We start from the raw sequence: 20,968 nt of genomic DNA, 5'->3' as shown, positions 1-20,968 counted from the left end.
GTGGAGACCATGACCCTAAAAGGACACACCTGGAGAGCTGATGGATGAGTAGGGTATTGAGATCCTCCTCTCCTGGGACCTCCCTCCCTCTCCCTCCCGGGTGCCAGGGTGCCACCCACGCCTTCCCCCTCCTCCCTCTCTTCTTCTTCCCCAGCCTCAGGCCCGTCTTCCTGGACTCCCTCTCTTTCTCCTGAGCTCTAAGAGGCCCCACAAGACTTGCAACCAGGGGAGCAGTGGGCAGTGCAGCTCGTCCGGGCGGGGCTGACCCCCTGAACCTGCCTCCAGGGCCCCCTTTTCTCTGACTTCCCCGGGTGGGGGGGGGACCAGAGTAGCCCCCTCCCCCAGCCTCTCTCCTGTTGCTGCTTCTATCCTAGGCCCTCATTTCACCCACCCCGCTTTAATAAAAAATGTCCTCTCAAAATCACCTGGACACGTGCGGTGACATCTTTCCTGCACCAAGTCAGGAGCCCGCGCCCTGCCCGCGGGCCCTCTCAGCAGCTCCTACGGGCCAGGTCCCCTCTCAGGAGATGCCCGGAAGAGGACGTGTATACAGCGAGAACCGGGGCTGCAGAGAGAGGGAGGAACTGCATGGAGACGGCTCCTCCTGAGTGCTGGCTTCAGCCCAGTCTGTCCCCCACCCTTCCCACCGGGGCCCACCCTCCTCTGAGAATCACACCCTCAGACAAATCCATGCTTCTGCCCAAGGAAGGCAGGAGGGAGGACAAAGGTGGCCGAGGTGGCCCCAGCCCATGCCCAGCTTCCATCCCCCACCCCCCCGGCTCGGAGGGACAGACAGCTGTGTCGGGAGGCTCGGAGGTGACCCTTTCGTCTGCGCTGGACTGCACAGTGCCTTCTCCTCGAATGCCACCTGGACCGCATCCCTCCCAAACCTGCTCACATACCTGCTGTGGCTCCCTATGACCTCCCAAGCCTGACCCTGAGCCTGAAGGAGGGTTCGGGTTCCTGCCCGCCTCTCCAGCCGTCTCCCAGTGCTTATGTAACTTCTCCAGACAACCCCCCTCCCATCCCACCTTCCCGCCCACCTCCACCTGCCCAAGCCTTCCAGCATTTCCTAGGAGCCTCTCTCTCCTGAAGCCCCCTCGCTGCCCCTACCTGGCCCTGGCACACGATGGATTCTCCTTCACCCAGGCCCTGACATACTTGGCCTTCACCTATCTTCTATCCCCTACCCCTCTGTTTGTTTGGGGGACATCTGGGTGCCTGATGAATCTTCCCCTTGGGACCGTGAGCTCCACACGGCCAGGGCTGTCCCAAGTCACCCCCTAAAGTCCCCTTGTAGCTGGGCAGAGCCAGGTACAGGAAAAGTGCCCAGGGATGCTGTCGGACGGGTGGGTGCATGGGCAGGCAGGCAGGTGGAGGGATGGGTCCAGTGGTGGCAGTGTCTCTTTATGGGCGTGATTGCCACTCCTGGGCACGTAGCCTCCTCCCCCCATGCCTTTCAGGGCAGCGTGGAGTATATCTCAATGCTGTTCGCCCTCCACCGCATCAGCCCGTGTGACAGAGGAGGAGCCCGAGGTCAGGGACATAGAGACAAGCTCAGGATCATACACGAAGCAGGGCCCCCGTTGAACCGAGACTGACCCCAGCTCACTGCATCCGGCCTGGAGCCCCTCCTCTCATGGGTCCTGGGGTCTGGTCCCGTCGACACGGGCACCGGCTCATGACCGGGGTGGGGTGGGGTGGTGCCCGGGGGTTGGCAGGCACCAGCACAGCCGTGCCCCACCCCGTGTCGGCCCTGCCCACCCTTGGCCACAGCACAAGCTAACCATTCTTGGCAAGACAAAGGCCGGCCGGGGCAGAGTGGCTCTGGTGTTTCCCCAGTGGGTGTCTGGTCTCTGCAGGACATTAGTAATGGGTTCTGGTGGCCAGCGCTCTGCTCCTGGGAACTGCAAATCAAATTAGTCCAGTGCAGGCCCCCCAGCCCGGACAGCCTCAACGTGGAGCCACCAGGAAGAGATGCAGCTGCCAGACTGGGGGTCAAGGGCACTCCTCTCCCAGCCGCCATGCCCAGGCTGCAAGACCAACAGTTTGAGTGAGAGCTCTTGAGTGGCGGGGTGTTTACAAATGCTCCCAGGGCAAGGTGCGCATACAGCATACGGTCACCTTCTGTGGGCATCAGCCCCGGCCACCACCACAGCCCTGTCCTCAGGCACCACCCACAGTGCCAGCTCAGAGCTCTGTGGGCAGCCTTGCCAGGCCTCCTTACCCTGAGACCCGTGTGCCCCAGGGCTGGGTGGCTCAGGAGAGAGAAGCAAGCGAGCACTCCCTTGAGCCTTTATATGTCCATATATCCCCATCCATTCATCCATCCATCCGTCCGTCCATTCATCCATCTGATCTGTCCGTCCATCCATCCATCCATCCACCAATCGATCCATCCATCCATCCATCCGATCTGTCCACCCATCTACTCCATCCCTTTGTACATCCATTTATCCATCCATACGTTCTATTTGTCTGTCCATCCATCCAGCCATTCATCCATATTCATCCATCTATATCCATCCATCTACCATCTATCCATCCTTCCATCGACCCAACCTCCAGCCTTCCCCTCACTCATCTGTTTGACCAGTGTTTACTGGGCACCTACTTTGTGCCAGGTCCCAATACAGAGCGGGAGCCTGCCTGCATGGAGCTCCAGGCTCGCTGGGGAGGCAGTCAGGGAGATGGGAAGCTGCCATCTCATGTGGGCAGCACCAGGACGGTGGGCAGCCAGGGCTTGGGGAGACTTCCTGAGAGACGGAGCACCGGGCTGGCCTTGACAGGCACCCCCTAAAGCCTCATTCTGCCACCTAGGCTGAGCCAGCCTGGCCACTCTGACCACACCAGGCCCCAGGGTCAGGAAAGAGGGCCAGGGCACCGGTGCCCATGGGTGCTTCATGCCTGCAGAGAGAGCCTACCTCCAGCCCCTGCGAGGTGGGCAGGCCAGATGCCAGCCATATCCCTAATACAGAGTCAAGTAAAAACTCTTAAGACCCACAGAGAGAAGGGAACAGGCCCAAGACCACACAGAGCAGGCTGGGGAAGGGGGTTCTGAGCTGAGCAGGCGGGGCGGGGCTGGGGGCTCTCTACACAGCTGCTGGCTGTCTATTCTTCTCGTGGGGCACTGCCCACCCCAGCTGCAGGGCTGGAGACCAGCTGCTGCCATCTGCTGTGCCCCTCCCTCCCACCACAGAGCTTCAGAGCCAACCTTCTCTATCACCCCCTCCTGCCTTAGTGCCTCTTGGCTCCCAAAGCTTCGGGGCTGCAGGTCTCAGCGCCCCTAAGGAAGCCCGCAGGCACCCTGACCTCCAGGAGGCTTCCGGGCTGCCGGTCCTCGAGGCTCTCACAGCAGCCCTGAGGGCAGGGATTCCCAGCTGGTCCTGCGCAGCCGCGTGAGGCCCCGCCACCCAGGTCCAGCTTCCTGCCACCACCTGGCCATGGCGTCGGGGACAGTGCCTTCCCTCCCCTGGTTCTGCTGCGGGGTTGGAGAATGCTGTTCCCAGGACACGGGGCAGGACTGCCTCGGATGACTTCCTGCGAGTTAATGGGTGACCCATTATGTCTCCTGGATCTTCCCAGGAAAGAGACTGTACCAGGGGAGGACAGCTCAGGGCCCCCGGGAGCCCGCGGGAGAAGGGACTTTAGAATGCCGTGGGACTGACTGAGCCCCGGCTGGGAAAATGAGCCCGAGCTATGAGGGGGTCACCATACCAGCTCTGAGCCCGACAGGGAGACAGCGCAGGGGCCCAGGGGCCTTGCTGGTCATGTGGATCCCCTTCCCTCGTCCGCCTCTGCACCCAACCTCCGTCTCAAGCCATTCAGCCACCTGGCTTCCCGGAGCCCCACGCTGGGGCTGGTGGAGGGGCCATGCTGAGCGGAGGTCAGCTGCCCAAGAGGCGCCTAGACCCACATCCCTGCTTGCTTGTCTGACCTATTGCCCACGGGCATCTTATGAAGTGGACGTGATGTCATCCTTGTGTTATGGCTGGGGAAACTGAGGTTGAGAGGAGGACTATCCCCGGTCCAAGGTCTTAAAGCTGAGATGTCCATCTGGGATCAGAAGGCAAACAGTCTGTTTCCAGAGGGCCCCTGCCCCTGGGCTGTCCATGTGGGCAGCAGGGCCCTGGTACAGCCCCACCACCAGGCCCCCATCCTAAGGATCCTGCGGCCCCCAGGGGCTGGCTTCCTGACAACCTGAGTGACCCTCCACTCCCCGGCTCCCTATTTCCTGCCCTGAGCCCAGCGGCACCCCCCCCCCCCCGGCCTTCCCCCTGCTGTTTGGCCCAGTGATTCCCTGGAGGGAGACTTCAGGCTTCAGATGAGGACAGGGAAGGGGAGCGCCTTAGGCTGGAGCTGAACCAGGGGCGGGGGGCAGGGGCAGCTCGGCCGGCCACCCCCCTACAGTTTTCAGACCTCAAGGAGTCACCACCAAATTCCATTCTCCTGACAGCAAAGAAACTGAATCACTCTTGCCAAAGCCCACGGCCCCACAAGAATGCTATAAAGGCTTTGTCCTGCTGTTCCCAGAGAGGCAGCCACGCCCGGAACCCCCCACTCCTACCAAGCCTGGCCTCGGAGAGGCGCAGGGGAACCCCTGCTAGGCTCTGTGCCACATCCCTGCCGGGCTGGGCAGTTCCTGCCCTCCCCCCACACTGGGCACAACAAAGCAGTCCTTCCCTCACCTCACCTGTGCAATGGGCATGTCACAAATGGGAAGCATGAGTCACAGAAAGTAGCGGTGCTCTGGGGTGCAGGGAATCCCACCCCTGGGCTGAGGGCCACAGAGGGGCAGGATCCCGGGGCCTCCTCAGGTGAGGGATGAGGCAGTGTGGCTGGGCGCTGCTGCCCCTTCTGCCTCCGGCAGGGTGCTCAGACCTAGTGGGTACCACGCTCTCTAAGGATGCTGCTGACCTCGATCCCAGGAACCAGGCACAGCCCAGGCAAAGGTCTGGGAGCTCATCGGTGCTTAGGCTGGAGGAGAAGGAGGAGAGATGGCAGCAAACAGCAAGAAACAGGGCTGGGACCAGGCCACAAGGTGCAGGGCCACCAGGCCAGTACTGGAACTGAGGCAAAGGGCAGCCATGGAGGACTTGGATTTGTGTATGGGGGAAAAGCAGGGTTGGAGCCCGGCGGTTCTGAGTGGAAGATACACGGAGTGGGTGGATTGGGGACAAGGAGATGGGGGTTGGGGGCTGGCCAAAAGGTCCTGGGGAGGGGAGAGACTGGTAGAGAAGGCTCTGCCTCAAAACAGCCCGGCTTTGGAACAGACGAGAGGGAGCTGCTTGGTGGGGCGAGGGACATGACAGCACAGAGACGCTTCAGAGGCTTCAGAGCGGAGGCTGGGGCGGGCCTGGGGCTCAGCGGACTGTCTGGGGGTGACCCACCCAGACATTGGGTCCTTTGCCTCTCCTGCTCACTCCCACCCCTCCGGCTTCTTGGAGGTTCCAAGGCTGCGCTCTGGATGACAGGGGAGGGGTTTATGGCAGGAGGTGACACCACGGGAGACTTGTCACTTGGACACAGCCAGCACCATCTGCTCAGGCATCTGCCCGACTGAGGTGGTGCCTGCTAATTACCTGGGGGGGGGGGGGGCGTGGCAGGAAGAGGCCTGGGAACCTCCATCCCCCACCCCACCCAGGGTAGAGGGGCTGGGGCCCTAAGAACAAATGGGCCACATCCCTTGTTGCAGGAGTCTGGTAGTGGGGGGCCATATTTTCAATAAATCTTTGCAGAGCCTCGACTATGCTCCAGGCCTGTTCTGTTGCAGTTGACATTCAGGTGAAGGAATGGGACCAAGAAGGGATATGGAAACAACTAAAAATGCCACCGCCGACAGAGGGGCAAGCGCTAGTGAGAAAACGGGTCAGTAGGCAGAACAAGCGCTAAGGGGGGGAACCCGTGTAACCTTGGTGGTCACGGAGCCGAGGAGGGAGGGGAAGGCAGCCAAGCGGAGAGCCTCCCCCATCTGCGCTTCCGGATGGGGGCGCCGGCAGGGGACTTAGATCTCCATCCCACGCTGGGGGGTCCTGGGCCACTTCCGAGCCCCTCACTCCTCACCCTCCACCCGACTGCAGGCGCACATTCCTGCCGCCCCTGCTCGTGCGGCAGGGCGGGCCGGCCCGTGGGAAGGCCGGGGTTGGGGCCGCCGTGTGCCGGGGAGGTGGGGCGGGGCACTCTGGGCCACATCTGGCCCAAGCGCGGAGGGACCAAATGGGACAGAAGGCTGCCTTTCATCCGGCGCGGGGAGGGGCGACCTTCATCTCTTCTCGCCACGGGGCGCCTGGAGGATTCCCGACGTTGGGCCAAGACTCGAGGAAATGCGCTCTGGGGCTGGGGGTGGAATTCGGTACAGGTGCCTTCTCGTTTTATGCTCGCGTCCTTCCCTACCTATGCTCAGGTGGTCAAGCTCCTCCACGGTATTAACAACAGGTTCCATGGACCTAGCCCCTCAGATCCACCCAGGCGACGTCCCAGTTACTGGCCCGCACAGTCCCATGGGGAGGAAGCCAGGCTTGGGGAGGGGAAGTGCTAAGCGAGGAAATAAGGACGTCCCTTATGGGACAATTGAGCCTGAGGCCCCCAGCCCAGAGCCCTGGTCACCACGCCAGGGGCACACCCCCTCTGCGTGCCGGACGCCTGGGTGCAGCCCCCGCCCACGCTGGTTTTCCCCTTTACGGCCACCGGGAGCAGCTGGGCTCAAAGCCCCACTTCCTCCGGCTGCCCGCGGGGGACAACCCCGGCGGGGCTGGGGTGTGCACGAGAGCATAGAGGGCGGGGTCTGTCGCGCACTGCGGTCGGTTCCCAGACCCCTGCCGCGGCCCCACGTGGGCGCTGCGGGGTCTGAGGGGCAACCCCAGCGAGGCCCCGCCCCGGGAGCCAGTGAGCGCGTGGCGGGGGCGGGGCCTCAAGACGGAGGACCCCGCCCTCGGGGGCGGAGCCAGGGCCGAGAGGTTTAAGAGCGCAGGGCGCCGGCGGTACGTCGCTGGACTTGCTGCTGGACTTAGGGCTCCCGGCGCGGGTGTGTGGGGCACGCGCACCGGGCAGGGCGCACCGGGCAGCGCGCACCCCACCATGCTCAAGCGCTGCGGCCGACGCCTGCTGCTGGCGCTGGCGGGCGCGCTGCTCGCCTGCTTACTGGTGCTCACCGCCGACCAGCCGCCGCCCCCGGTGCCCGCCGAGCGCGGGCGGCGCGCGCTGCGCAGCCTGGCGGGCCCCGTGGGGGTGGCCCCAGTGCCAGTGCTGGAGGCAGCGACGACGCCCGGAGCGCTTGCCCGCGAGGTGCACAGTCTGTCTGAGTACTTCAGCTTGCTGACCCGCGCGCGTAAAGACGCGGTCCCACCGCCCCGGGGCGCCACCCGTTCCGCCGACGGCCACCCGCGGCCCCAGGCGGAGCCGCTCGTGCCCCACGACGTCTTCATCGCGGTGAAGACCACCAAAAAATTTCACCGCGCGCGCCTCGATCTGCTGCTGGAGACCTGGATCTCGCGTCACAAGGAGATGGTGAGACCCCACGGCCTGGACAGGCGGAGGGCGGGTTGAGGGAACCCCCCAGTCCTACCCAGCTGGCGGCAGTATCTGGTGGGCGCGAGGCTGCAGCTCTGTCCTGCCACTATGCGGGTTAGCGACGCCAGTCCATCTCCTCCCAGCTCAGCTTGCGTGGCAGAGCCACTCTCCCAGACAGTTGTGGAAGTGTGGGATGGGACCCGTCGCCAGCCAGCTTCCAGAGCCGTGGGTGGCATGCGCTGGCCTTACACCAGCCGCCAGTGCTTGGGGTTGGTGCCCTGTGATGCTTTTCGCCCCACCCCCAAACATTGGACTAAATTAATAGAGTGTTATTGTCCCCAAACCTCAACAGGGCAGATTTTTCCAAGGGCATCCACCCTAGGCTCAAACGCCTCACTGGAGGGGAAGACTCTTTAATCCTTAGAAGTGGAGTGGGAGGTTGGGACCCCTGAGTGCAGGGCCGGTCCTCTCCCCCACCTGAGTCTTTGCTGTGGGGTGGGGGTGGGGCAGGTTATCCCTGAAGATCATCTAAGCTGCGGTGGGTGCTGGTGAGCCCTGGGGAATACATCTCAAAAGAAAGAGAGCCCTAGGTTTTCTGGGGAGGGGGGTGTGTGTGTGCGGAGCTGCAGGAGTCTGGACCCTGGAAACTGCTTAATACACTTTAGTTGAATGTCGGCTTCCTATACACGCTTGGTAGACACACCCCACTTTGAAAATCTCCCTGGAGGCTGCAGGAGACCGTTGGGTGGGGGCTGGACCGAGGCAGAGTGAAGGCCCTGCAGAGGAAGGGGGGGGTGGCTGGGAGATTCAAGGGACTAACTGGGCATTTGGGTGAAGGTGAGGACCCTCGACTGGGGTAGGGACTCAGAGAAGAAGACCCCACACCTCTTTATAAAACGGTTGTATCTATTGATGTTTAGGGAGAGAAGAAAGAGAGAAAGAGTGGGCGCTGGAGGGCGGGAAGCATCAGTTGGTAGTAGTTGCTTCTCTTCTGTGCCATCATCACTGGGCAGGCTTAGAGGTTTCAACCTGGTGACTTCAGCATTCCAGGTCAATGCTTTATCCACTGCGCCCCCACAGGTCAGGCCAGACCCCACACCTCTTCGTACCTGCTTCAACTCTCCAGGTCTGCTTGAGGCCTCCTGGCCTTGATGAGTCCAGTTTTGGGGCAGGGCCCTGGTGAGGTCATAACAAGGGCTCGGGGGCAGGGCCCTGTCTGGTCCCAGCGCGGGGAGAGGGGCCCTGGGAACCGCATGGCAGCCTCCTGGGAACGCAGCGTGCCTTTCCCAGGGGCTCAGCGGGCTGGCGGGAGGGGGCCGCGGGGCGAGGGTTTTGTTTGGCGGCCGGGGCCGTTAGGATTCCCAGCGCGGGGCGGCTCTCACGCCGGCCTCTTGGGCAAGGTAACAAAGCCCCTTTCTCCAGCCGAGAAAGGCCTCCGGCCTCTTGTGTGCAACTATGCGCTCCATGGGAACCGCCGCCAGCGCTGGCCACTCAGGTTGCCTGGCGATGAGGGGCTCGTGCCCGCCCCCCCACGTCCCTGACTGACAGTCCTGGTGGGGCTCCATTCCTGAGCCCGGCCCCTCCCCCACACGGTGCCTTCCTGCTGTGTGACCTTTGGCAGTATTCAGCCCCCTCTGGGCTGCCACCAGCCCCGAGCACCTCTTGTCTTGGACTTGGGGGGCTTTCTCCAGCAGAAGGGATGTGGTGGTGGTGGTGGTGGTGGGGTCTCAGGTACCAGCCACAGTTGAGCTGGGTGATCTTAGGAAAGACCGAGCACCTCTTTGAGCCTCAGTCTCCTCATCTCTGAAATGGGAAAAGCGTTGCTCTTCTGATACATTGTTAAAGAGGAAGTGGGATCGGGATGAGCACAGCTGGGGGGGAGTCAGTCAGAGTTGCAGTGGGGGCCATCATTCCCACCCAGATGAAGGGCCATTCAGGTTTCCATCCTGATAGCTGACCCCACCCAGGAAAGGCCAGATCTATACCCCAGCATCAATTCACGTGTCAGAGCAAACAAGAGCCCCCCAGAGCCCAGTGTCTGCCCAGGGCGGGTGATTCAGACCCAGTCTGCTGCGGGGAGAATCAAGGAAGTCAGGGCTGTGGTGGGGGAAACCCACAAAGGCTTGTGTGAGCCTGAGAGTGGGCATCTAACCCATGGGGGGGGGGGGGGCAGGGGAGACTTCCTGGAGGAGGTGCCATTTGAGCTAGACTGAGTAGAAAATGCCCGGAAAGGGTTTGTCCCGGCATCATGAGCCACAGACAAGGTGGTGGTGGTGGGGGGGGTGTTTGAGAAACTTCCAGCAATTGCAGTGACTGACGGTGGGGGTCCGGTTAGAAGGGGGCACACTTGTGCCAGGCCTTGAAGTCCAGGATGAGGGGCTGGGCCTCTGGCCCACACGTCCCTCCCTCCCCCACCCCTCCCAGGAGTGGGCCAGGCGGCAGCGGTGGCAGCAGCCACAATGGTCGGGGGAGAGCTTGGCATCCTGTGTTTCTTTGAATTGCAGCTCCAGGAACAATGCCGCTTCCTGTGGGTGTCCCCCTGCCCCCCACCCCTCCCCACCCGCCCTCGCCAGCCCTTCGCCAGCCCTGCCGCTGGCCGCCCTGCGCTTCCTCCTCCCGCCTGTTGTCAGGGGAGCGTGGAAGGGGGCCAGGGGTGTCTGGGTCCTGGGAAGTCAAGGCAGACTGGATTAGCACCACCTCTGCCCCCCCAGGGTATGACCACAGGCTGGAGGCTGTCCCTCCCTGGCCTCAGTTTCCCCGTCCGTACACTTAGGTAGGCACGGTGGTGCCCACCTCCAAAGGCGCTTTGCTGTGGGCACACGTGAGCCCTGGTTGTGCCCGTTGTACCCAGTGAGCGGGAAACCACCTCCCAGCGGTGGGTGAGGCTGGCAGCCCCTCCCCTCTGCTGGCTGCTCTGATGTGGGGAGACAGGAGGCCCGGTACCCTCCCCACCCCCACCCCGCAGCCCCACCCTCCTAAGTAAGTACTCCTCTCTTAGGCAGCGGCCTGGCTTTCCTGAACAAAGGTGACTTTAATCTCCATAGCCTTGGGCCGGGTTTTTAGGACAGCACGGAGCGAGCAAGCGGGCGCGGGAGAAACAGGCCTCCCTTGATCTCATTAAGAAAGCATTTTCCTTTTAACCCAGCGGCAGCGGAGTGTCTGCCTGGGCCGCCTTAGCCTCCCACGGCATTCCTGGGCTGAGATGCTGGGGAGCGGGCGGGGGGCTGGGTGCGAGTCTGTGCGTGCGGGCCGCCCTGGGGTGTCTGCCGGGCTCCGCGAGGAGGGGTGAGAGTGCGGAGGGGCCGCGGAGGGAGCCCGCCACCCCCTCAGCGCTATGCCTGTGATCCGGAGCTTTGTGGCCCTATAGCCCATGTGCGTGCCCCGGTCTGGGGTGAGGGTGGGCACTCCAGGTGGGTCCCCAGTTCCCTGGGTGTGTGCACTGTGGGCCAGGCCTGCACATGCTAGATCCTCCCTGAGACCCGTTTGTGCAGTGAAGGAAACCAAGGCCTGGCGGGTATGGAGGTGGTGGTGGTGGTGGGGGGGTCTCCTGCTGCCGGTGCTCAGATCACCTCCTTTCCCCCTACCCCGACTCCCCAACCCCAGGCCCCAGGCATTGCACTCAGCCAGGCCTGGGTGCGCCCGGCGGCACGCGCTGGGCGGGCCAGGCAGAGGAAGGAACATTCCTCCCTTGTGCCGACCGGCCCAGGCGGGCGCCGCGCCGGGCAGGCAGCCCCCGGCCCCGCCCTGTCGCCCCCCACCCGTTCCGAGGCGCGATCCTGGCAGGGGTTGGCCCTGCGCTGGCACAGGTGAAGCCTTGATGTGGCGTGGGCCAGGCCTGCCTTCCAGCCAGTTTCCTCGTCCCAGCCGCGGGAGCGGGGATGCTGGGCGGCCCGGGCGCCGGCGGCGCGCACTGATCCGTGGGCCGGGGCACGTGCGACTTCCTGCCTCCGGCCCGCGGACCGTCGGCGTCTCCAGAGAACAGCGGCGGCTGCTTTGGCTCAAAGAAGGTGACCTGCCTGCCGGTCACACAACCAGGGATGTGGGAGCCCCCCCAGCCCCAGCTTGAATGAAGGCCCAGCCTGGAGGACTGCTGCTGTGCTCTGGCCGCACCCCTGCCCGCCGGACCTCGCGCCCAGCCCGGCCCAGTTAACCAGGCCAGCTGTATGGTAATGGGCAGTGTGGCCACTCTTCGCTTAACGCGGCCGAGTTAAGGCCAGCCCGGCGCCCCTCGCCCGCGGTCCGGGACACAAAGCGCGTGGACAATGCCTGGTGATTCATCCTCCCCTTCGGGCCCTTTGTCCGCCGGGACTTGGCAGCCGCCCAGCGGAGGCCTTTGTCCTCGACTGATTGAGACTCGGCTTCCCAAAGCCGACCTCCTCCGCCTGTCCCCTCCTCGGCCTGCCCCCTCCCACAGGCCGGGCGCTGTGTCAATAAGGGTGTGTGCCGGGACCAGGTGCGCTGGGCGGGCGGAGCCGGTTACCTGGTGGGTGGGCGGGGCGCTCCACCTGGCTCGTGCCAGCGCAGCTGCTGGGTGACCTTGGGTCCAGCTGTCGACATGGGGGGTGGGAGGGTGGGGTCTGCAGAAGCCCCACCCCCCGCTTCCACTCTGTGCACATGGGGAAACTGAGGCCCAGAGTAAAGGGGTGGTGGTGGAGTGGGCGTGACTGAACTGTAGCTGCTGAAACCCCAGAAAGCCCAGCCCCGAACCCCCTGCCGTGGCTCAGGGTAGGGGCCGCAGAGCTGCCTGCTCAAGGCCTTGTCTCTCCTTCCAGACGTTCGTTTTCACCGACGGGGAAGATGAGACCTTGGTCAAGCGCATGGGTGAGCTCTAGACTTGGGGAGGCGAGGGGGGGCTCCACTCCCAGGAGAAAATGGTCCCGGCCCCCCCCCCAACCCTCCTTTCCTCCAGAGAGGTCGCAGAGGTCACGGGCAGTTTACTCAACTGGTTTGCTCAGTGCTCCGCCCCACCACTCTGGGCCCCCCAATTCTCATGCAAATGAGTCCCTTTCAGCTCCCGGGCCGCTTTGAGCTGATGTGGCCCCTCTGAACAACAGGTGGCCAGTGCTGGGAAAAAGCCCGGCTGAATGGGCAGGGGCGGGCGGGGCAGGGCTGCATGACGTGCTGGGGTGGGGCGGGGGCGGGGGCAGCTAGCGAGCACCAGGCCTGTGTCCTGCACAGAAGAGGGGATCCCGTGGGGAGCCCCGGGCGGCCAGCGGAGGGCACAGATGACGTGTAAACTCAAGGCGTCCGGGGGCAGACAGCCACCGGCTTTCTCCACCCGGCCCTGTTCTCACGGGCCTGCTGTGTGACTGACTCCGGGCCCCAGGCTGTCTGTCCCCTCTGAGCCGGCCCCTCCCTGTGTGCACAGGCAACGTGGTCAATACGAACTGCTCGGCCGCCCACAGCCGCCAGGCCCTGTCCTGCAAGATGGCGGTGGAGTACGACCACTTCATTGCGTCGGGGAGGAAGTGAGTGTGGGCCTCTTGCTGGGACCCGAGAAACGCCCCCACGCCCACCTCCCGGCTCCTGCCGCAGCAGGCCCGCCCCTTACGCCGCTGGACCCCAGAGAGACCCGCCCCCCTTGACCGCCCTGCCTCGCCCTCAGGTGGTTCTGCCATGTGGACGATGATAACTACGTCAACGTCCGGGCCCTGCTGCGTCTGCTGGGCAGCTACCCGCACACCCAGGACGTGTACATCGGCAAGCCCAGCCTGGACAGGCCCATCCAGGCCACGGAGAGGGTCAGCGAGAATAAGATGGTGAGCGAGGAGGAGGCGGAGGAGGAGGGCTCTCTCCTGCAGGCTGGGCTGGAGGGCGGGGGTGGGTGGGTGGGTGTCTTCTCACCACGTGTCCCCGCCCCACAGCGTCCTGTCCACTTCTGGTTTGCCACCGGCGGAGCTGGCTTCTGCATCAGCCGCGGGCTGGCCCTGAAGATGAGCCCATGGGCCAGGTGAGTGCCCTGGGGGACAGGTGAGCTGTCTGCACCAGCAGGGCTGCCCCGGGGAGCCTGAGGCCTGGCTCGGTGCATTTTCCCAGCAGCCCGCCAGGTTGGTTGGTTGTCCCGACCTCACCTCACCTGTGCACAGGCAGATTGGATCACGGTCACCACCACTTCCCACCTCCTGCCAGCAGGCACCGGGGTGTGTGCACCCCGGGCCGGGTGCCCTTGGGCAGGACCCCTGGCGGCACACCAGCCGCTCCTGACTCACAGACAGTCGCGAGGCTGGCGCAGAGGAGGGTGCGGTGTTGAGGCTCAGGGAAGAAGGAGAGGGAGACCCGGCGGGCGGAGAGCCCCCTGGGGACACGCACGTGGTGTGCCCTCTGCCCTCCACCTGCTCTCCGAGCCCGGCATCTTCACTCCGCGCGCCCTCTGCCCGACAACGGGGTCCTGCCCGGCTCCCAGTGGGCTCCCACCTCTGCTCACGTTGCAGCCCTTCGCTCCCACAGCGGGGGCCACTTCATGAGCACGGCCGAGCGGATCCGGCTGCCGGACGACTGCACGGTGGGCTACATCGTGGAGGCCCTGCTGGGCGTGCCACTCATCCGCAGCGGGCTGTTCCACTCACACCTGGAGAACCTGCAGCAGGTGCCCGCCTCGGAGCTCCACGAGCAGGTGCGCCCACCCGGGAAGGGGCGGGCGGGCGGAGGAGGGAGTGAGAGGGCCAGAGGTCACAAGAAGAGCCCCGCTATTGGCTGCCGTCCAGACACCCAAACTCCCCCGCTGGCGTGAGTGGACACCTCTCGTCCAGCCTTCCCGACTTCTGTCCCCGGTCGACCCAGCACCAGCAGCTGTGCCTTTTGGGCCCTTCCTGCATCAGGGGGCATTCTCCTCATCCCCTGCCCCGTCCCGTGCTTTGAGACCCTGTTCCTGGGGTGTGCAGAGCAGGTGGGGTGTGGTGCCACGTGGCTCACCGGCCTTGCTCCTTGGCCCGAGGGGGTGGAAGGCAAGGCTGCTCCCTCATGTGGAGCCACACGGCCAGCCTCTGGCCAGGCTGGGGCGCCGGGGTCCTGCGCCCTGCCTGTCATCACTCTGCTCCTCTCCACACAGGTGACCCTGAGTTACGGCATGTTTGAAAACAAGAGGAACGCGGTCCACATCAAAGGGCCCTTCTCGATGGAGGCTGACCCATCCAGGTGAGAAACCTGCTGAAGCCCGAGGGGGGGGTGGGGCAGGGGTTCACCTAGAGCCCCCCACCCCGGGGGGTCTGGTGGAACTGGAGCGGGGTGGCACTTAGCAACCTGGCTATAAAAAGTGCCTGAGGACCATTGCTCAGGGCAGAGGAGGCCCCCGAATGCTGCGGGGCCCCCACCCCCCACGGACCAGCCTCCCCACTCTGTCCCCACAGGTTCCGTTCCATCCACTGCCACCTGTACCCAGACACACCCTGGTGTCCCCGCACCGCCATCTTCTAATAGCCTCGGCTGAGACCCTGTCCCCGGGCACCCCTGGTATCCAAAGGGCCCGGGACGCCCTGTTGTGTGCTGCCCTGGCCTCGTCATTCGAGGCTCCCCAGGGCTGTTCCTCCGTGTATGTGTGTGTGTGTGTGTGCGCGCGCGTGCGCCGTGTGCCCATGTGCGTAGCAGACTGCTGGGCAGCTCTGCTCTGCTGTGGAGTGGGCACAAGTGCCACTGTCTGCCTTCTGTGCTCCGTGGGTTGGTGGGCTCCGGTGTGCCCAGACCCCGGAACGGTGTGTCTGTCAGAGGTCACTCTGAGGGCAGTTTTATGTTCCTCTTGTGGGGTGTTTGGCAGCGTGAGGGTCGGAGCTGCCCTTCCCAGGTGTGCAGGTACCTGTCTTTCCCTGATGACGTCGTCTCGGTGCCGGGACACCTGCCTCTGTGCGCCCAGGACGGCCCTCACCGCACTGTGGGCGACAGCGTGGAGGCTGCACAGAAGCTGGGTTTGGGGGGCAGTGGCCTGGTTCTCTCCTCTCACTGATGATCTCTGGCCTGGGCACCGGCCCCTGAAGCCCCCAGGGGCTGTGTGGCTGGGTGGACACCGGCTCCCCCAGCCCTCCGGGTGCAGGGGGTCTTCCCTTTGTCTCCCTGAGACCGGGAGTCAGAGCTGAGTATTTTATCTCCTCTCCCGAGTGGAGAGAAAGTCGCCCATAGTGGGTGTATCTGTACAGAATTGTGACAGTATTTTTTTTACTGTGCTTGTTTTTTCGAAAGGGGAAGGGTTCGAAATTAGGGTGTGTTTTTGGTCTTTGCTTTCAGGGAGCAGGGGTGGGGTGGGGTGGGGGTGTTATTTTATCTTTTCTGTGGATCAGAAAACGCAGAAGCCACACTTGGGACCTTGGTGGTTGACGCTGGAAATGTCTAACGCTCCGTGTATTTATGTGTCCCCGCTCTGGACGCTCCCCGTCGGACCTGTCTCCCGCCGTCCCGCTCGGGCACCTGCCCGGGGCCTGTGTTCTGTCTTCTGTTGTTCTCTCTGCAAACACGTAGAGCTAGGAAAAGCGGTCAATAAGGGAAGAGCTCTCAGGGAATCGACATGTGGTTGCTATGGTGGCACCTTTTGCCGTGAATAAAGGTGCTCTTTGAGGCAATGGTCTTTGGGGGTCCTGGTCTGTCTGAGGGGGCTGGGGGCTCAGCCCTTTGCATTCATGGTGGGGAGGTGAGCAGAAAAGGGACTGGCTGTGGCCTGGACCAGTTCCAGACACCGCATGAGGCCGTATCCTTGCCCCCATTTTCAAGACCTGGAAACTGAGGCTCAAAGCAGGTGAAGCCCAAGGTCAGGCCACTGCAGTGGTGAAGAGCTCAAACTTGGGAGGTCAAGCAAGAAGACCCCGGCCCCTGGCCACCCCTGTGAGAGGGCTCTGTCTCCTCCCCACCCTGAACAGGCCCCAGGAAAGCCCTCGGAGGCCGGGAGAGGGTTCACGCCGCCCCGTTTTCTTCAGAAGGCGGCTTGAGGATGGCCGAGCGGGGAGGGGCTGCCTGCCCCATGTCAGCGGGAATTCCCTGCCCCTGCCTCCCTGAAGCAGCCTAGGCAGCCCTCCCTTCCTCTTTCTCCCTGACTTCCCTGGGGGCTCTGCCCTGCTCCGGACCTCCAGCCGTCCCCCAGCAGGCCTGGGGCTCTATGTCCCCCCCCTCTCCACGCCTCTGCACCCCCCCCAGCTTAGCCCGATCTACACACCTGAAAGCAATGTATCATTTGAAGAGCGCCTCCCTCCTCCACCTGGATCTACTCTGGGGGCACAACGCCGGGCCCACCCCCGCCAGTTACGTGCTCACATCCTCTGCTTCTCCAGGCTGGGCTGGAGCCCTTCCTCCCAGCCCTGGCCAGTGGCTGCCCTGTCCTGTGGGCGCTTGACCAGGACCTGACCCCCACCTTGTCACAGAGGAGCCTGAGTCAGCAGGACGTGCCCCCCCCCCAGAAGGCCATTGAGTGACCGGGGGCAGTGGGAGGGAAGGAGTGCCCCTCGCCGCTGTCACACAGACACCACGGTGCCACAGCAGGGGTGGCAGGGGCCACCTCCCTTCGGATGGTGCGAGGAAGTGACAGCAGCTGCCACTGCTGCGGGCGGGCAGAGGCCACCATGATCTTTCCTGCCTGGGTGAGTCAGGCGCCCCGGGCCAAGTCATGGGCAGGGCCCCCACTGCCTGCCTGGCAGCTGGCATGCTGGCATCCGCCTCTCCGCAGAACCTGGCGGGGCCCCGAGGCACAGGTGTGGCAGGTGGAGTCCTCGCCAGTCAGCTTTGGGGCTGGCCCTGCGGTCCGATAGTGGGGAGGGCGCTGGGCAGGGGCAGCGAGCAGAGCAGAGGCACCAGCCCGCCCGGAGCAGATGAGGAAGAGGAGGTCCCGCCCCTCCCAGAGCCCCGACTCCGCTGTCTGAGCAGTGGGGACAGATGTAAATGGGGAAGAGGAGGTCCCGCCCCTCCCAGAGCCCCGACTCCGCTGTCTGAGCAGTGGGGACAGATGTAAATGGGGAAGAGGAGGTCCTGCCCCTCCCAGAGCCCCGACTCCGCTGTCTGAGCAGTGGGGACAGATGTAAATGGGGAAGAGGAGGTCCCGCCCCTCCCAGAGCCCCGACTCCGCTGTCTGAGCAGTGGGGACAGATATAAATGCAGAGGGACAGCTGGGGGACAGGAGGGAGCTCTGTCTGCAGAAGGGGAAGCCGGCCCAGGAGGGCTCTCGGGAACTGGGGGCCTCCACCTGCACATCAGTCATGGACTAGCAAACGTGGGGACCCCAGCACGCCCCACCCTCCAGGGCCACGGTCACCCCATGCACACGGGACGGTGGCTGGTTGCACAGGGTCCTGACCGGCCCAGCCCAAGGCGCTCTATTTCCCACAGCCTGGCCCTTCCCCGAGTGCTGTGCTAGCAGTCTTGGGGTTTCCTTATTGAAGGGAGAGAGAGAGAGAAACACCAGTGTTCTTCCACTTACTGTGCATCCTGACTGGGGGTGGGACCCACAGTCTTGGTCTATCAGATCTACGCCCCAACCAGCTGAGCTACCCGGCCAGTGCCGGCCATGGTGGGCTTTCAGAAATAAACCGTGGAACCTCCACGCTAGGGGCTGCTGGTGCTCACCGCCCTCCGGCTTCCTTCCCGGCTGCCTGGGCGGCGGGGGCCCGGGTGGGGCCCCTCCCAGCTCAGGTTAAACGTGCTCTGCCCTGGGCGGGCCATGGTGGCCAGCTTCCCCCAAGGGGCCTCTGATTGGGGGCAGGCAGCCTCTGCCCAGAAGAAGGGGCTCTGGTTCCCAGTACAGCCCCGGCAAAGGTGCTGGGGTGGCACCCCGTCAGACCAGGACGCCTGCGAGGCTGGGAGATAGGGGGGCAGCTGGGGTGGCCAGGACCCCCCCTCCTAGGTGGCCCGGCCAGCAGCTGGAAGCAGGGTCTTCCATAGGTGGCAGCTGCTGGTCCTGCCCTCTCTGGGGTCAGAGGGCATGGGGTAGCCAGGGTGGCCAGCCAAATCCTTCTATCTGTCCAACTAACTGCCCAGCCCAGCCTTGCCAAATGTTCTTGCAAGTGACCTCCTGCCATGCCCCTTTCTGAGCCCCAGGCCAGACACCCAGGAGGCACAGGGCACCTGGCTAGGAGGGACCCAGGCCTCTGGAGGTTGCCCAGGTAACATCACTGCGCCGACTCTGGGGGCTGAGAGCTCCCTACTGCCCCCCACCCAGGGCTCCAGGTTCCCCGCCCTGTACAACCCACCATGGACCTTGGGCGCCATCTAGTGGCCAGAGGTGGTAGTTTCCCTGCCCGAGTCCGCCTTTCCCAGAAGGGAGGGATCCAAACCCACGTTAGGGATTTAACCAATATCTGGTTTGTGCAATATGGGCGATGTGTGGAGGCAAGCCTGAGCCAGCTGCTGCAGGGCCACCAGGGCCATTCCTGCCGCTGTCCTGTCCCCTGGCTCAGCCCGCTGACCGCTCACTTTCTGCTCCAATCGTGGTGGTCACAGCTGAGCCCCAGACCAGCAGTGCCTGGGAACCTGGTAGAGGCGCAGAGTTTCGGGCCACCCCCAGCCGGTCAGAGAACCGGGGGGGGGGGGGAGCACATCCCCGACAGTCTCTGTCCACCAGCCCCGCCCGGCTCTCTCGTCCTGCTAGGACACCAGCCCCTCAAGTGTGTCCCTACCCCGTGGCCACTCCCCAGACCTTGCACACACACCCCGGCAACGGTGCAACCCACTTGCCTGCCCTCCTCTGTGTCCAGCTGCCTCCCTCCGAGTTCCTGACCCCGCTGGACCCCTGACCCCTCACCCTTCCAGTTCCTCCCTTGCCTGAAGTTCCAGGGCAGCCTGGGATGAGCTGCCGTTGCCCACTGCTCCCCTGCAAGCCTCACGGGGACCCTTAAAGTTTTAGGAGATGCACACAGGAGCGGGGAGAAGAGGAGGGGGGAAAGGAAATGTGCTCCGCAGGAGGGCGTACCCCCCAGGAGGGAGAGAACGTGCTGGGTCCTTTGTTTTGAGGGGTTTTAAAGGCAAGGAATTTAGGGGAGGATCGCAATAAAATATGCATCAGCCTTGCCCTGGCCGGTTGGCTCAGAGGTTGAGTGTCGGCCCAGTGTGTGGAGAAGTCCCCGATTCGATTCCCGGCCAGGGCACACAGGAGAAGCACCCATCTGCTTCTCCACCCCTCCCCCTCTCCTTTCTCTCTGTCTCTCTCTTCCCTTCCCACAGCCAAGGCTCCATTGGAGCAAAGATGGCCCGGGCGCTGGGGATGGCTCTGTGGCCTCTGCCTCAGGCGCTAGAGTGGCTCTGGTTGCAACAGAGCAATGCCCCAGATGGGCAGAGCATCGCCCCCTGGTGGGCGTGCCGGGTGGATCCGGGTCGGGCGCACGCGGGAGTCTGACTGCATCCCCGCTTCTAACTTCGGAAAAATACAAAAAAAGAATATGCATTAGCCTTTCCCAGCTGTGCCCTTGCAGGGTCAAGGTCTCTACTGATTGGTCAGCCCTGGTGGGGGGGGGGGGCGGGTGCCCACCTGGTTCTACAGCTTTTCTGGACCTGGAGCTGAGCTACAACTGAAACCCATATGTGATCTCTCGGGAGGTGACCTTTAAGTATTTGGCTGTAAACTGCTCACCTGTTTGTTCAGCTGTCCGTCTCAGTTTCTCCGTTCTGCCTGCCAAAGAAGTCTCACTTCTTCTGCCTCTGTGGTTCCTATTGCTCTGGGGCCCCTTTTCATCCACAATGTCCACGTCCTCACTCCCCCCGCCCCGAACCTGTGCCTGTGCTGCTTTGTATGGCGAAGGGACTCCCGTGAAAAAACCAAGGGTTCAAGGTGGAGACATGAGCCTGGATTCTCCAGTGCAATCACAGAGGTCCTCCTGAGGGAGGCGGAGGGCCAGGGTTTGAGTGAGAGCTGAGGGGCCTCACTGATGGCCTTGAAGATGGAGAAAAGGGGTCTCAAGCCAAGGACTGGGGCCTCCTCTAGAAGCAAGATGCCATTGTGCCCTCCCTGATATACAGACAGGGACACTGGGGTCAGAGGGCAAGGCCCGGGTAGCCGCTCGTGGCCTCGGCTCTTGCCCCAAGCATGGGGTTCTCTTGTCCGAAGGCCCCCAGTTCACTGTGCTTACTACACAGCACCTCAGAAAGACTGGAGCCTTGGGTACCCCACCCCTTTCAGAGTGTACCCACCCAGACCCCCTTCCACAGGAGCCAGTCACATCGAGACCCCTGGGCCAGCTGCGGGGACGAGGCTGGGGGAGGGCACCAGAGCCTGGGGTCCTCCCTGGGGCTGCGGCCCCCTTATGCCCCGAGTTCCTGGCATGGTAGACAAAAGCTCTTCTTGTCAAAAGGTGCCTCCCCCAACTCCACGGCATCCTAAGGGCCTTCAGGTGAGCTGGTGGGGAGCCTCCCGCCTCCCCAGGGTCCTGTGGCTCCTTCTGAGAGCCCCGTCTCTGATAAGAACAAGAATGATCCTCCCCCCCCTCTCCTTGTGCCGACCTCCAGGAAGACGCCAGGGTGGCAGTGCCAGGGTGCCAGGGCACCTTGGTGGGGTGCCTGG

General features: G+C 63.7%; 1 protein-coding gene across 2 annotated transcripts; it reads left to right on the top strand.

Annotated features, from left to right (window-relative positions):
* Nucleotides 1-6,969: 6,969 nt before the first annotated feature.
* On the top strand, nucleotides 6,970-16,057 carry LFNG (LFNG O-fucosylpeptide 3-beta-N-acetylglucosaminyltransferase). Of its 2 annotated transcripts, none has more exons than XM_066342161.1 (8): nucleotides 6,970-7,506; nucleotides 12,282-12,330; nucleotides 12,878-12,977; nucleotides 13,115-13,268; nucleotides 13,374-13,459; nucleotides 13,957-14,122; nucleotides 14,558-14,643; nucleotides 14,856-16,057. In XM_066342161.1, the coding sequence occupies exons 1-8, from the start codon at nucleotides 7,078-7,080 to the stop codon at nucleotides 14,920-14,922; spliced, it is 1,137 nt and encodes a 378-aa protein (XP_066198258.1). In that variant the 5' UTR covers nucleotides 6,970-7,077; the 3' UTR covers nucleotides 14,923-16,057. The 2 variants fall into 2 exon arrangements, with proteins under 2 accessions (XP_066198258.1, XP_066198259.1); XM_066342162.1 differs by lacking the exon at nucleotides 6,970-7,506 and adding an exon at nucleotides 11,306-11,945.
* Nucleotides 16,058-20,968: the final 4,911 nt, after the last annotated feature.

Source organism: Saccopteryx leptura, chromosome 6 (genome assembly GCF_036850995.1).
Source record: "Saccopteryx leptura isolate mSacLep1 chromosome 6, mSacLep1_pri_phased_curated, whole genome shotgun sequence".
In the NCBI taxonomy this organism is placed as follows: domain Eukaryota; kingdom Metazoa; phylum Chordata; class Mammalia; order Chiroptera; family Emballonuridae; genus Saccopteryx; species Saccopteryx leptura.
Note: the sequence above shows the minus strand (reverse complement) of the source record. Positions and strands in the feature narration are given on the sequence as shown.

Coding starts and splice junctions, on each gene's coding strand:
- LFNG (XM_066342161.1), top strand. CDS start 7,078: ATGCTCAAGCGCTGCGGCCGACGCCTGCTGCTGGCGCTGGCGGGCGCG. Junction 7,507..12,281: donor TCTCGCGTCACAAGGAGATG/GTGAGACCCCAC, acceptor CTCTCCTTCCAG/ACGTTCGTTTTCACCGACGG. Junction 12,978..13,114: donor TTCATTGCGTCGGGGAGGAA/GTGAGTGTGGGC, acceptor CCTCGCCCTCAG/GTGGTTCTGCCATGTGGACG.